Genomic DNA, 14,760 nt, shown 5'->3' with positions numbered 1-14,760 from the left:
CCACACCAGGCTAATTTTTGCATTTTTAGTAGAGACGGGTAAATTTTTGTATTTTGAGTGATCCACCCACCTCAGCCTCCCAAAGTGCTGGGATTCAACGCGTCAGCCACCGTGTCCGGCCATCGTTTTTGTTTAAAATATTTTTTAACACCACAGCTTCTTTCACATATTAATTTACTCATTCATTCCACACATATATATATATATATAATTTCTTTTTTTGAGACAGAGTCTTGCTCTGTCACCCAGGCCAGAGTGCAGTGGTGCGATCTTGGTTCACCGCAACCTCCACCTCCCAGGTTCAAGTGATTCCCCTGCCTCAGCCTCCCAAGTAGCTGGGATTACAGACATGTACCACCATGCCTGGATAATTTTTTGTATTTTTATATTTATTTATTTATTTATTTATTTATTTATTTATTTATTTTTCTGAGATGGTGTCTTGCTCTGTCACCCATGCTGGAGTGCAGTGGCACTCTCTCTGCTCACTGCAACCGTTACCTCAATTCTCCTATCTCAGTCCCCCAGGTAGCTGGGATTACAGGCACCTGCTACCACGCCTGGCTAATTTTTTGTATTTTTAATAGAAATGGAGTTTCATCATGTTGGCCAGGCTGGTCTCAAACTCCTGACCTCAGGTGATCTACCCATCTAGGCTTCCCAAAGTGTTGGGATTACAGGCATGAGCCACTGCACCCGGCCTAGGCTTCTCTGTTTCTTAGCGCTATTGTCTCTACTTGTTTCTTCAGGGTAGCAAAGGTCCCTATTCCAGAGAGTTGCTGGAAGAATTAGATGTGATACTGTACCTAGATCTCTTAGCCCAGAACCTGGCACTTAAGATTTTATTTTATTTTTATTTTTTTCTTTTTTATTTATTTATTTTGGCACTTAATATTTTAGAACTAATAATTATAAAATGTGATTAGATAACAACTACTAGAATGATGACCACTATTATTATAAAAGAACTATGGTCCGAGCCAGACATGGTGGTTCACGCCTGTCATCACAGCACCTTGGGAGGCCGAGGTGGGAGGATCACTTGAGGTCAGGAGTTCAAGACCAGCCTGGGCAACATAGCAAGACCACAGGCGTGGTTGCTGATGCCTGTATTCCCAGCACTTTGGGAGGCCGAGGATTACTTGAGGTCAGGAGACCAGCCTGGCCAACACCAGTGAAACCCCATCTCTACTAAAAATACAAAAAAATTAGCTGGGTGTGGTGGTACATGGCTGTAGTCCCAGCTACTAGGGAGGCTGAGGCAGGAAAATTGCTTGAACCTGGGAGATGGAGGTTGCAGTGAGCCAAGATCATGCCATTGCACTCCAGCCTGAGCAACAGATCAAGACTCCATCTCAAAAAAAAAAAAAAAAAGCCCAGGCATGGTAGCTCACACCTGTAATCCCAGCACTTTGGGAGGCCAAGGCAGGTGGATCACATGAGGTCAGGAGTTTGAGACCAGCCTGGCCAACATAGTAAAACCCCATCTCTACTAAAAATACAAAAATTAGCCAGGCGTGGCAGAGTGCACCTATAATCCCAGCTACTTGGGAGGCTGAGGCAGGAGAATTGCTGGAACCCAGGAGGTGGAGATTGCAATGAGCCAAGATCGCACCACTGCACTCCACCCTGGGTAACAGAGTGAGACTGTGTCTCAAAAAAAATTTAAATAAATAACTATGGTGTATGGTAGACTGAATAATCCCCCCTTCTGCCAAAATTATCCAGGTCCTAACCTCTGGAATTTGTGAATGTTTCCTTATATGGCAAAAATAACTTTGCAGATATAATGACGTTAAGGTGGGTGGGGGGATCTTTGTTTTTTAGAGACGAGGTCTGCCTACGTTGCCCAGGCTGGTCTCGAATTCCTAAGCTAAAGTTATCCTCCTGCCCCAGCCTCCCAAACTGCTGAAATTACAGGTGTGAGCCACCACACCTGGCCGAAGTTATAGGTTTTGAGACAAGAAGATTATCCTGGAGTATCTAGGTGGGAGGCAACCCAGACCCCCACACGGCCTCCTGTGACACCCTTGCAGACAGTAGTCTCTCCAGGTGGCATGTGGCTTGAGAATTTTTTTGGAGCTTACTCTATGAGTCTGTGCCTGTCTAGGTGTGGTGGCTCAAGCCTGTAATCCCAGCACTTTGGGAAGCTGAGGCGGAAGGATTGCTTGAGCCCAGGAGACCAGCCCTGGGAACATGGTGATACCCTATCTTTACCCAAAAAAAAAAAAAAAGCCAGGTGTGGTGGTGCACACCTGTAGTCCCAGCTACTTGGTAGGTTGAGGTGGGAGGATCACTTGAACCCAGGAGGTCGAGGCTGTCATGAGCCATGATCATGCCACTGCACTCTAGCCTGGGCAACAGAGCAAGACCTTGTCTCAAAACAAAACAAAAAAAGTGTGTGTGTGTGTGTGTGTGTGTGTGTGTGCCTTCAGTTCTGTGTGTGTGTGTACCTGTCTCTATCCCTACCAGGGGTTGTGTCTCTATGTCTCTATTTATATCTAAATGGATATTTTTTGTGCCCTACATTTTCCAAGAGGATTCCTTGCAAGTTTCCTTTTTTGTTCAGAAGATATTCCTGGCCAGGCGCGGTGGTTCACACCTGTAATCCCAACACTTTGGGAGGCTAAGGCAGGTGGATCACATGGTCAGGAGTTTGAGACCAGCCTGGCCAATATGGTGAAACTCCATCTCTACTAATAATACAAAAATTAGCCAGGTGTGGTGGTGGGCGCCTGTAATCCCAGCTACTCAGAAGGCTGAGGCAGGAGAATTGCTTGAACTCGGGAGGCGGAAGTTGCAGTGAGCTGAGATGGCGCCACTGCATACAGCCTGGGCGACAGAGAAAGACTCTGCCTGAAAAAAAAAAAAAAAAAAAAATATTTTCCTCTATCTGGTAAGCTTTTAATTTTTAACTTTCTGCCCTCCAACTATGCACATCTTCACAGTGCAGATGTACCTCTAATTGATTAACTGGGTCCCTTGACAGCCATCACTAAGGCAAAGCTGGACTGCTTTGTTTTGGGCATTTCTTTTGTCTTCTAAAGGCTCATAATGTAGGAGTCTGCAGGGCCAGGCTCCCAGCTGAGTGCTTCGAGAGGATCATCCCAGGAGTTGCCACCGACGCAGGATTTTTCTCAGCCACATTGCTGGCCAGAGACCTCTGGCCAGCAATGCCACTGCCCAGGCCTTGCACTGTTCCCAGGTTTGTTGCAGGAGGCACCCTGCCCACTCAGCCCACCAGGGCACAGCTAGATTGCACTCTGGCATGGATCCCACAGCCACCGTGACTTTGTGCTCAGTCCCTGGTGGGAGGGGGTGTGTGAGCCAGCAAGTGTGGGGTCCCACTGGCCCCTGCAAGCACTGACACAGGGGCAGGCTCCATGTAGGGTTTGTGGCTGGACCAGGTGTGTTGCAAGCGGCTCCCACTGTGTACTCTGGCGTTCAGACAAGGAGAACACAGCGGCACCCAAACAGGGAAGCCCATGACCCTGAAGTCCCAGAGGTGGTGTTATAGCATGATAACAGCTCTGTTAGTCCCTCCACAGCCTGACGAATGGAGGCATGTTAGTAGTTCTGTCATGTTGCCCCACTCTGGCCTGTAGCTCCAGGGCTGGCCTGGTCTTGACACTGCTTTCTGTTGCATGGGGTGGCCGCTAGGCACCAATCGGGGGGAGCTATGGTGCTGCTGCCTTCTTCGTACCTACATTCGGCAGGGTCCCAAGTTCTTGTCCCACGTCCAAGAAGAACGAGATCACACTTACAATCCAAGGGTGAGAAGGGTGGAGAAGAGTTTTATTATTAAGTGACGTAAAAGCTCTCAGCAGAGAGGGGATGTGAGGGTAGTCCCCCACCTGAAGTCAGGTGGTCTCTCCCTCAGTGTGGCTGGGTCTGGGGCTTTTATGGACTTAGAATGGGGGAGTGCATGCTGATTGGTTTGTGAGTATGCAAAAGAGGCTAAAACAAAAGCACCATTCAAAGATGGGCATGACAGTGTAAAAAACCAATTACGGGCTGGGTGCGGTGGCTCACACCTGTAATCCCAGCACTTTGGGAGGCCAGGGCAGGCAGATCACCTGAGGTCAGGAGTTTCAGACCAGGCTGGCCAACATGGTAAAACCCTGTCTCTATTAAAAATTCAAAAATTAGCCAGGCATGGTAGCGGGCACCTGTAATCCCAGCTACTTGGGAGGCTGAGGCAGGAGAATTGCTTGAACCCAGGAGGCAGAGGTTGCAGTGAACCAAGATCATGCCACTGGACTCCAGCCTGGGCAACAGAGCGAGACTCCATCTCAAAAAAAGAAAGAAAAGAAAAAAAAAATTAGGGAAGGGTAGGTACATGTAAAATAGATGAAGGGTGGGGAGGAATCAGAGGAAAGTGCACCAAACAGGAAGACAAGTTCTCAATCTGGTCTGTGGATTTATCTGAGACTTGCAGCTTGGCCTTCAGGCTTAAAACTGTCTTTGGCTTGAAGATGAGGTTTCACTGGGGAACCACCCCTATCTGCCAAGGGATTTGACTGCCTCCTGCCACTATCACCACCACAGATAACCACAAGCCAGGATATTAATGTGATGGATGATGGGCCCAGGCAATGCACTGCACAAGGTAAGGGACTGTGAGAACACGTGCCCTATAGTGTAGGCCATCTCTCCAGAGGCTGGAAAGTTAGATTTGTATGTGACATCCATCCATTTTTCACTGTTTGCAATAATTGCACCATTTTTTTTTTGAGTCGGAGTCTCACTTTGTCGCCTAGGCTGGAGTGCAGTGGAGCAATCTCAGCTGACTGCAGCCTCTACCTCCTGGGTTCAAGTGATCTTCACACCTCAACATCCCAAGTAGCTGGGATTACAGGCATGTGCCACCACTCCAGGCTAATTTTTGTATTTATATTTGTATTTTTTTATATTTATTTATTTTTGAGACAAACTTTTGTTCTGTCACCCAGGCTGGAGTGCAGTGGCACGATCTCAGCTCACTGCAACCTCCGCTTCCTGGGTTCAAGTGATTCTCCTGCCTCAGCCTCCCAAGTAGCTGGGACCACAGGTGCCCTCCACCACATCTGGCTAATTTTTGTATTTTTAGTAGAGACAGGATTTCACTATATTGGCCAGGCTAGTCTCAAACTCCTGACCTTCTGATCCGCCCGTCTTGGCCTCCTAAAGTGCTGGGATTACAGGAGTGAGCCACTGCACTGGCCCATTGCACCATTTTTAAAACACAACACCTGACCAGTAACTGCAGAAAAATGGGCAAAGGTGATTAATGACAAACTATGTAGAAAGAAATGCAAATAGCTCTTAAACACATGAAAAGATGACCAATGTCCTCATCTTAGGAGAAATGCGAAGGAAGATACCAGGGCAATACCTTGTTTTGTTTTCTTTTTACTTCTTAGATAGGCAAAGATGTAAACTTTGTTTGTTTGTTTGTTTGTTTGTTTGTTTTGAGACAGAGTCTTGTTGTGTTGCCCAGGCTAGAGTGCAGTGGCACAATCTCAGCTCAGTGCAACCTCCGCCTCCCGGGTTCAAGCAATCCTCCTGCCTCAGCCCTCCTAGTAGCTGGGATTGCAGACACATGCCACCACACCCAGCTAATTTTTGTATTTTTAGTAGAGACGGGGTTTCGCCATGTTGGCCAGGCTGGTCTCAAACTCCTGACCTCAGGTGATCCGCCTGCCTTGGCCTCCCAAAGTGTTGGGATTACAGGCGTGAGCCACCGCGCCCGGCCTGTTTATTTGTCTTGAGATAGAGTCTTGCTCTGTCACTCAGGCTGGAGTACAGTGGCACCATTACAGCTCGCTGCAGCCTTAACCTCCCAGGCTCAGGCGGTCCTCCTGCCTCAGCCCCCCAAGTAGCTGGAACCACAGTCACACACCATCATAGCCAGGTAATTTTTTAATTTTTTGTAGAGATGGGGGTCTCACTGTGTTGCACAGGCTGGTCTTGAACTCCTGGTCTCAAGTGATCCTGCTGCCTCCCAAAGCACTAGGATTACAGGCATGAGCCACCGTGCCCAGCCAATGTAAACATTTGATAACACATCAGATTGGCAAATGTCAGGGCCTCCTAGTTCAGTTCTTCATGGTTGATGGGAATGACAGTTGAGGTTTTATTGTGATAGAAGGCTTTAGATTTAATTGGGTAGAAACAGGCCTTGCTCAGCAGAAAGAGCTGCAAAGTAGGCACATCAGCCTGCACCATGTGAGGAGACACCAGGAACAAATGTGACTCCGAGGGAAAGCACGACCAAGACCATAAATAAAACCTCTCTTCCTGTTCAGATCCAAGCACATGGACAGGCTCTGAGTGACAACCGCATTCAGTGGGCTGCCCTGCTAGAGGTTCCCCAGGCCTCTCCACCGGTCCTGAATCATCAGCCTTCCTGAAACTGGCTCTGACCTAAAGCCGAAACCTCAGCAGGTCCGAGGCGGTTACCAGGGCTCCTTATATTGGGTGAGTCAAATCACACTCCCTGCAGGAAAGGAGTCTAAAAACTAGAATACCAATAATAAAGAAACAAGGCCAGATGCAGTGGCTTATGCCTGTAATCCCAGCATTTTGGGAGGCCAAGGCAGGCGGATTGTTGAGCTCATGAGTTCGAGACCAGCCTGGGCAGCATGGTGAAACCTCATCTCTACAAAAAATACAAAGATTAGCCGGTCATGGTGGCGTGCCCCTGTAGTCCCAGCTACTTGAGGGGCTGAGGTGGGAGGATCACTTGAGCCCAGGAGATCAAGGCTGCAGTGAGCTGTGATCATGCCACTGCACTCCAGCCTGGGTAACAGAGCCAGACGCTGTCTCAAAAATAAATCAATAAATGAAAAATAAACAATTCCACTTTTTGTAATAATAACAATAATAAAGAAACAAGCTCAAATCCATGGGTATCAGCACACTGGTGACATGTGTCAGCACAAGTATGCATTAGCTTTGTAATCATTATAATAACACACAATTGCTTTGTCTATTTGTTAAGGTATTTACAACAATCGCAAACATCTGACATTAGATTTGGGAAGGCTTTAAGCGATGGCCTTTGGAAGGAATGTTGAAATGATTAGGGAAATCTGGTTTCGAGGAAGACTTAGAGGAACAACTGTTTAATGTTTTATCAAAGAACAAAGATTAGTTAGTATTCTCGTCCCTACATACACAAGCCCCTGGATGTCAGAGAATTGAGCAGCATGAAGAAATGGCTACTTACGGCCAGGCGTGGTAGCTCACGCTTGTAATCCCAGTACTTTGGGAGGCCAAGACAGGCAGATCACCTGAGGTCAAGAGTTCGAGACCAGCCTGGCCAACATGGCCAAACCCCCTCTCTACTAAAAATACAAAAATTAGCCAGGCATGGTGGCGCGTTCCTGTAATCCCAGCTACTCGGGAGGCTGAGGCACAAGAATTGCTTGAGCCCGAGAGGTGGAGCTTGCAGTGAGCCAAGATCTAGCCACTGCACTCCAGCCTGGGCAACAGAGCGAGACTCCGTCTCAAAAAAATAAAATAAAATAAATAACCCCCCCAAAATCCGGAATGCAAAACAAACCTAGGCCTACGCCTTTCACATAAGGAACTGCGTGTGGATCTGTGCTAAAAACTCTACCAATAATACAGTAATTTTACAACCCACAGCAGAAAATGCTTTCAAAGGCGGTTGTTACAAATAATGTAATAGTCAAATTAGCGTTGGCTCTGAGTCCAGCACTGTGCTCCGCGCTGCACACGCAGTCTCACGCCGTCCTCACGATGGCGCTGTGGGGCCTGGCTGAGGTTTCTAGGGGAAGGGGCTTTAGGGAATCCAGGCTCTCTGGCTGTGTGACCCCTCCAAGCTAGCGACTTGGACTACGTGCAACAGACCAGGTATCTCTGGACTTCAGTTTCTCGGGAGAGGCGTCCATGAGGAGGTCATGCATACAAAGCATTTAGCACAGTGGCAGATATGAGCCAGTGGGCCTGGAGAATGATTTACCAGCGTGGGGGAGGCCTGGCTTCCAGAAAACTAGCTCTGGGGTGTCTGAGATCAGTCACCTTGAGGTCCCTGGTGCAATCTAGGGCCATCAGAAGGGACTGCAAAGACCCAAGGGCAGAGGTAAAGGGAGAAAATGGGTCGCGGCCCCAGCCTGACCGAAACTGAACCTCCGGATTAATTCAGTTGTCTATAGCTGGGGGGATGGGGAGGACAGGGGAGTCCTAAGGTGGAAGGGTACAGGTTTGTCATTGCCACAGAGAGTGCGTGTGGTGAAGGGATTTAATTTAAGATCAGCCCCGGGCTTCTGAGAATCTGGCCCTGGGAAGCAACGTAAATACAAGAAAATCCCTGTGGCCAGGGACTTTGATCCAAGTGTTTCGAATCAGGCCCTGGGTCGGGCTCACAGCTAAGCGGTTTACCAACCGTGGACCTATGCAGGATCCCATAGATGTGAGGGGTGGAGACGGCCGCAAGCAGGAGGCCAGAACCAGAAGGAAACGGAATTTGGGTGGGGGTGGGGAGCTAGGACCAGTCCCCCCGCGGGGGCGTCTTGGGGATGTGGAACTCGCACACCCAGAGGAGGTGGCTCTCCCAGGGGTGGGCCCCGGATCCTAGGGGCGCGGGGCTGGCCCCGCTCCCCGCCGGCCTCGCGGCAACTGGGCCTCCCCCTCGCTGCACGCAGCCCTCCCAGCTCCCCCGCCCGCCCTCGCTCCCGCTGGGCCCCGCAGCCGGAGGAGGGGCGGCCTCCCGCCCCCGCCCGCTGGATCTCAGAGTCGCCGCCCCCGGCGCCGGGCTGCAGCCGCCACGCCCCGGGAGAGGACCGACCGCCCAGACCGCCGGTCCCGGGGCCCCCTGGGCCACGCCGATCACGGGGAGCCCCTCGACTGCCTCCCAGAGCAAAGTGGGAAAGGGAAGCTTAGCCCGCCGCTGCCGCCTCCGAGCAGCCCGCCAGGTGAGCGCCGGGACAGGTAGGGGACCCAGGTCGGGACCCAAGCGTCAGTCCCGTTCTCGCCCACAGCTGGGGCGCCCCGGGAAGGATTCCCGCGCCAGGCCCTGCCCGGAGGGGCGGGTCCCTGGGAGTCCCATAACCCGCAGCGTCGCTTCCCCGGGCCCTCCCTCGGCCTGAGGCTCCTTTAAACCCAAAGTTATACAAATGCACGTTAGAAAGCCCTAAATCTGGAAGGGCTTTGCTTTGAACGTGGGTGTTCGAACGCCCAGGCCTCTCCATCCCTGCGCTCGTCCGCGGAGGCCACCATCCAAAACCCCTGCCAAACGCTGCAAACCAACACGTGGGCGCAACAGCCCGGGGAAGGCCAGGCCGCTTTTTACCGTTGCTGGATTTTCTGTCTTCTGGCCGTCAGTCCCTTCGCAGAATCTGTGAATCAGAAGCCTTGGAGGGCGGTTTCTCGATTTAGCAACTTGGGCACATTATGTGTTTCGCTGCGGCCCCAACCCTCAATTTAAATTTTGTTCTGCCAAGTTACTTTTGCAATGTTCAGTGATATGTTCTAAAGCTCTGTATACTGCCTCTTCAACTTTAGACAGCGTCTATTTACTCCATATTTTGAAAGACAAATATTATGGGAGCCTAGTTGTAAAATAAATAATACTTCTTTAAAAATGTTCCAGTAATACACGACACTCAGACACGTAGGACAGGACAGAGCTTTGCATGGAAAACAACACGCCTTTAAACAACAACCTCTCCCTCACCACCGCCCCCAACCCCTGTCGGCCAAATACATTTTTTTGTTAACTACATTACTTTTCAAAAATGGCAAGAAGTAACTCGTGATCGCTGGTGCCTCGTTTTTAACTTTTTCCACTTTTTATTCCTCGTATCTATTTCCAAATCTTTACAGCATATTTTTGGATTGTTATTTCTTATTTCATCAACTTTTAGACAACGCGTCCATGGATCCCTTGCTAAAAATAGGAGACAACTTTGATCATCTCCGTGGTTTTCCTCCTCCCTATATAATCACCTCCTTGTATAGTCAGGACATTACTTTCGGCTTCTCTATTGGCTACTTTTCTAACATAAAATAATTTTTTTAACTTGTATTTATTGTTCCATTAAATATACCTAGTATCTGTTGACTCTCTTTTTGTAAGGCTTGGCTAAGGAGCTTCTTTTTAAAAAATATATTTTTAGGCCAGGCGTGCGCGGTGGCTCACGCTTGTAATCCCAGCACTCTGGGAGGCCGAGGCGGGCGGATCACCTGAGGTCAGGAATTCAAGACCAGCCTGGCCAACATGAAACCCCGTCTCTACTAAAAGTACAAAAATTAGCTGGGCGTGGTGGTAGGCGCCTGTAATCCCAGCTACTCAGGAGGCTGAGGAAGGAGAATCGCTTGAACCCTGGAGGTGGAGGTTGCAGTGAGCCAAGATTGTGCCATTGCACTCCAGCCTGGGTGACAAGAGCAAGACTCTGTCTCAAAAAAAAAAAAACTATATATGTACATATATATGTGTGTGTATATATATGTGTGTGTATATATATATGTGTATACACATATATATTTGAGACCCTGTCTCAATCAAATCAAATCAAATCAAATCAAAACTGTGTTGCCCAGGCTGGAGTACAGTGTCGTAATCATGGCTCACTGCAGCCTCAACCTCCTGGGCTCAAGAGATCCTCCCACCTCAGCCTCCTGAGTAACTAGGGCTACAGGTGCACGCCCCCCGCCCCAAACCCCACTAATTTTTTTATTTTTTGTGGATACGGGGTTTTGCCGTGTTACCCAGGCTGGTCTCGAACTCCTGGGCTCAAGCCATCTGCTCGTCTTGGCCATCAAAAGTCCTGGGATTACAGGTGTGAGCCACCGGTGCCCAAACAAAAAGATATATTTTTAAAATAACATTTTTGTATTTATGTAAATATTAATTTCTTCAATTCTAATCAAATTCTACATATGGCTTAGAAATCAAATAGAAAAGTTTGCCTTAATTTTTTTCTATAATAAAAGTAATGTAATCTCTTTTAGAAAACTGGAAAACGAATCGTTTTAGATTAAAAGAGATGAGTGAGACCTGCCACCCCCACTGGTGTTTGAGCCCCCACGGGGATCTTGTTAGGAGGAAACAGCCACAGAAGACCTGCTAGAGACAGTAGGGGAAATTGTTCACGGAGTGGGTATTGAGGGCAGAATGAATTTTTGAGGCAGAATCTCTCTCTGTCGCCCAGGCTGGAGTGCAGTGGCACAATCTCGGCTCACTGCAACCTCCACCTCCTGGGTTCAAGCGATTCTCCTGCCTCAGCCTCCCTAGTAGCTGGGATTACAAGCATGTGCCACCACGCCTGGCTAATTTTTTTGTATTTTTAGTAGAGATGGGGTTTCACCGTGTTGGTCAGCCTGGTCTCAAACTCCTGACCTCGTGATCCACCCGCGTTGGCCTCCCAAAGTGCTGGAATTACAAGCGTGAGCCACCACGCCTGGCCAGGTTGCCCTTAATCTTAGGAGATTCATTAGGAAGTACTGAAGAGTAGTTCATCAAGGCCGCCAGGCGCGGTGACTTATGCCTGTAATGCCAGCACTTTGGGAGGCTGAGGAGTTCGAGACCAGCCTGGCCAACGTGTTGAAACCCTGTCTCGACAAAAATAAAAATGTAGCAGGGCATGATGGCGGGTACCTGTAATCCCAGCTACTTAGGAGGCTGAGGCGGGAGAATAGCTTGAACCTGGGAGGTGGAGCTTGCAGTGAGCCGAGATCGCGCCATTGCACCCCAGCCTGGGCGACAAGAGCAAAACTCTGTCCAAAAAGAAAAGAGAGAGCGCAAATATGGCAAAATGTGGAGCAGATAGTGATGTTCATTTGATTACTCTTTCAACTTGTCTATAGAATGAAATTTCATAGTAAAAATTGGGAGAAAATAAAGTAAGATTATTTTGAAACAAAGAAAGAGAGAGAAGACATGTATACAGTAGCACAAACTATGGAGTCCAATATACCAAGATTCAAATCCCAGCAGGTTTTTTTTTTTCTTTGAGATGGGGTCTCACTCTGTCGCCCAGGCTGCAGTGCAGTGGCACAATCACAGCTCACTGCAACCTTGACCTCCTGGGTTCAAGCAATTCTCCTGCCTCAGCTTCCTGAGTAGCTGGGATGACAGGTGTGTGCCACCACACCCAGCTAATTTTTATATTTTTAGTAGAGATGGGGTTTCATCATGTTGGCCAGGCTGGTCTCGAACTCCTGACCTCAGGTGATCCACCTGCCTTGGCCTCCCAGAGTGCTGGGGATAACAGGTGTGAGTGAGCCACTGCTCCCGGCCTAGTTTTTTTGTTTGTTTGTTTGTTTTTTTCTATCATTCTTTTCCCTTGGTCCCAGCTTATAAAACCCACCATTCTCTTACTACCCAGTGGGGGTCTCAGTCTGTTTCGTAGAATGGAGGCTGCCCCATTCAAGAATCTTGAATAAAAGCCCATTAGATCTATAACTAAATTTGTTGTAATTTTGTCTTTTGACATGGCTCTGTTGCTTCTTTGTTGGGTGACCTTGGGCACGTTGCTGTCATCCTCCAAGCCTCAGTTTCCCCATGTGCCTACTTCATGGGGTGGTTTGAGGCTTCTGTGAGATTTTGTAAAGCAATTCCCACATGCCTAGAGGAAAGTAAGTGCTCAGTTAACAGTAGCTGTTAGTATTCTGTGAAGGCATCTCCTTAACTATTATAGCCTGTTCACCTATGACTAACACTGTCAACATAACTGCTGCAGCTGGGCCCTTTCTTTTTCTTTTCTTCTTTTTTTTTTTAATTGGCACAGGGTTTCACTCTCACCCAGGCTGGAGTGCAGTGGCACAGTCTTGGCTCACTGCAGCCTCAACTTCCTGGGCTCAAGTGATCCTCCCACTTCAGCCTCCCGAGTAGCTGGGACCACAAGTGCACACCACCATGCCTGGCTAATTGTTAAATTTTGTTTGTAGAGACAGGGGTCTCACTATGTTACCCAGGCTGGTCTTAAACTCTTGGGCTCAAGCCATCCTCCTGCCTTGGCCTCTCAAAGTGCTGGGATTACAAGCGTGAGCCACAGCACCCAGTCACCACTCATTTTTCTAGGGATAGATTTGGAACTTGGTATTTTCTTTTTCCTTTTGCAAATTCAACGAATGATCGTGCCAGAGGTTCAGTTTTTGTCCTGCTGTGTTTCGCCTTGTTTTTTCCTAAGCGTGTCTGTCCTTATCCCACATTCTTCTAGTCTCTGATGGCAGCATATGGAGGTGCCCACGTGGACTCCTCCAATCCCATAGCTGGGTGTTTGCTGCTAATCATAGTAACTCCTCACAGTGGCAGCAAACATTTGTTGAGGGCCAGGCCCTGATCTCATGAAATTTCCCTACAACCGTGAGGGGCAGGGGTTGTTAGAGGTCCATCATCTCTGATCCAAAGCTCTTGGGGCCGGATGCATTTGGGAATCTAGACTTTGAATTTTTTTTTTTTTTTTTTTTTTTTTTTTTTTGAGACGGACTCTCCTTTGTCACCCAGGCTGGAGTGCAGTGTTGTGATCTTGGCTGACTGCCACCTCCACCTCCCAGGTTCAAGCCATTCTCCTGCCTCAGCCTCCCAAGTAGCTGTGATTATAGGCATGCACCACCACACCCAGCTCATTTTTGTATTTTAGTAGAGATGGGTTTCACTATGTTGACCAGGCTGGTCTCGAACTCCTGACCTCAAGTGATCTGCCTGCCTTGACCTCCCAAAGTGCTGGGATTATAGGCGTGAGTCACCATGCCCAGCCTAGACTTTGAATATTAAGCAAGTCATATGGAGCCCATTTGGTATGTTACATAAGTCCCCTAGTAGGGCTGAGGAGCATTTGTGTAATCAAACACTAATAGACCTTCAGTGAAATGCACGTTCATTCTCAGGGGAGTAACTAAAGACTATACAAAACCTCATGACAGCTCAAGTCAGCTCCTGCCACCAAATGGGTCTGGGAAAAACTGTTGGTTTTCTGAGCTTTTGAACATGTAGATTGTGGATGACAGATGTGGACCTGCATATTTCCCATCTTGCAGAGGGGACATCCTCACACACGAAGAGAGAAAGGGCCAGCCGTGGTGGCTCACGACTATAATCCCAGCACTTTGGGAGGCTGAGGTGGGCAGATCATTTGAGGTCAGGAGTTCTAGACCAGCCTGGCCAACATGGTGAAACCCCATCTCTACTAAAAACACAAAAATTAGCCAGGCATGGTGGTGTGTGCCTGTGGTCCCAGGTCCAGAAGAGGCTGAGTCAGGAGGATCGATTTAGTCCAGAAATTGGAGGCTGCAGTGAGCTATGATCGCGGCCATGCACTCCAGCCTGGGCAACACAGTGAGACCCTGTCTCAAAAAAAAATTTTTTTTTTTTTTGCTTTTGATAATCATTCATGTTCTGGGTACTTGTGGCTTATTCCTTATTTTGTATTTGTATTATTTATAATATTTGTATTTGCAATATTTGTATTATTGTGCTATATAGTAGTCCATCTTATCTTATTAATGACTTATTTGTATGTGCTACAGTGGACAGGCATCTGGGACTTTTCCAATCTGAAGCTGTTAGGAACAACACCACCATGAATATTCTTGTATGTGTTTTCTGGCTCTGGGGTGGAGTTGCTGGGTCATGGGGCAGGCACATTTTCATTTTTACTTCAGTAAAAAATGTCCAGTGGGCCAGGCACAATAGCTCATGCCTATAATCCCAGCACTTCGGGAAGCCAAGGCAGGAGCTCAGGAGGTTGAGACCAGCCTGGCCAACGTGGTGAAACCCTGTCTCTACTAAAAATACAAAAATTAGCAGAG

General features: G+C 48.3%; 1 protein-coding gene across 6 annotated transcripts in view; it reads left to right on the top strand.

The window, feature by feature from the left end:
• Window positions 1–7,882: 7,882 nt before the first annotated feature.
• FBXO17 (F-box protein 17) overlaps window positions 7,883–14,760 on the top strand; it is a 35,043-nt gene continuing 28,165 nt past the window's right edge. Inside the window, exons 1-2 of one of the 6 annotated variants that reach the window (XM_016935881.4) lie at window positions 7,883–8,089; window positions 8,652–8,937. In XM_016935881.4, the coding sequence (XP_016791370.2) occupies window positions 7,940–8,089; window positions 8,652–8,937 (436 nt within the window). In that variant the 5' untranslated portion in view covers window positions 7,883–7,939. Of the gene's footprint in view, window positions 8,090–8,651; window positions 8,938–14,760 lie in introns of those variants that run through there. The other 5 variants (XM_016935880.4, XM_016935878.4, XM_024351315.3 and 2 more) reach the window with 5 other exon arrangements.

This window comes from Pan troglodytes, chromosome 20 (genome assembly GCF_028858775.2).
Source record: "Pan troglodytes isolate AG18354 chromosome 20, NHGRI_mPanTro3-v2.0_pri, whole genome shotgun sequence".
Classification (NCBI taxonomy): Eukaryota; Metazoa; Chordata; class Mammalia; order Primates; family Hominidae; genus Pan; species Pan troglodytes.
Note: the sequence above shows the minus strand (reverse complement) of the source record. Positions and strands in the feature narration are given on the sequence as shown.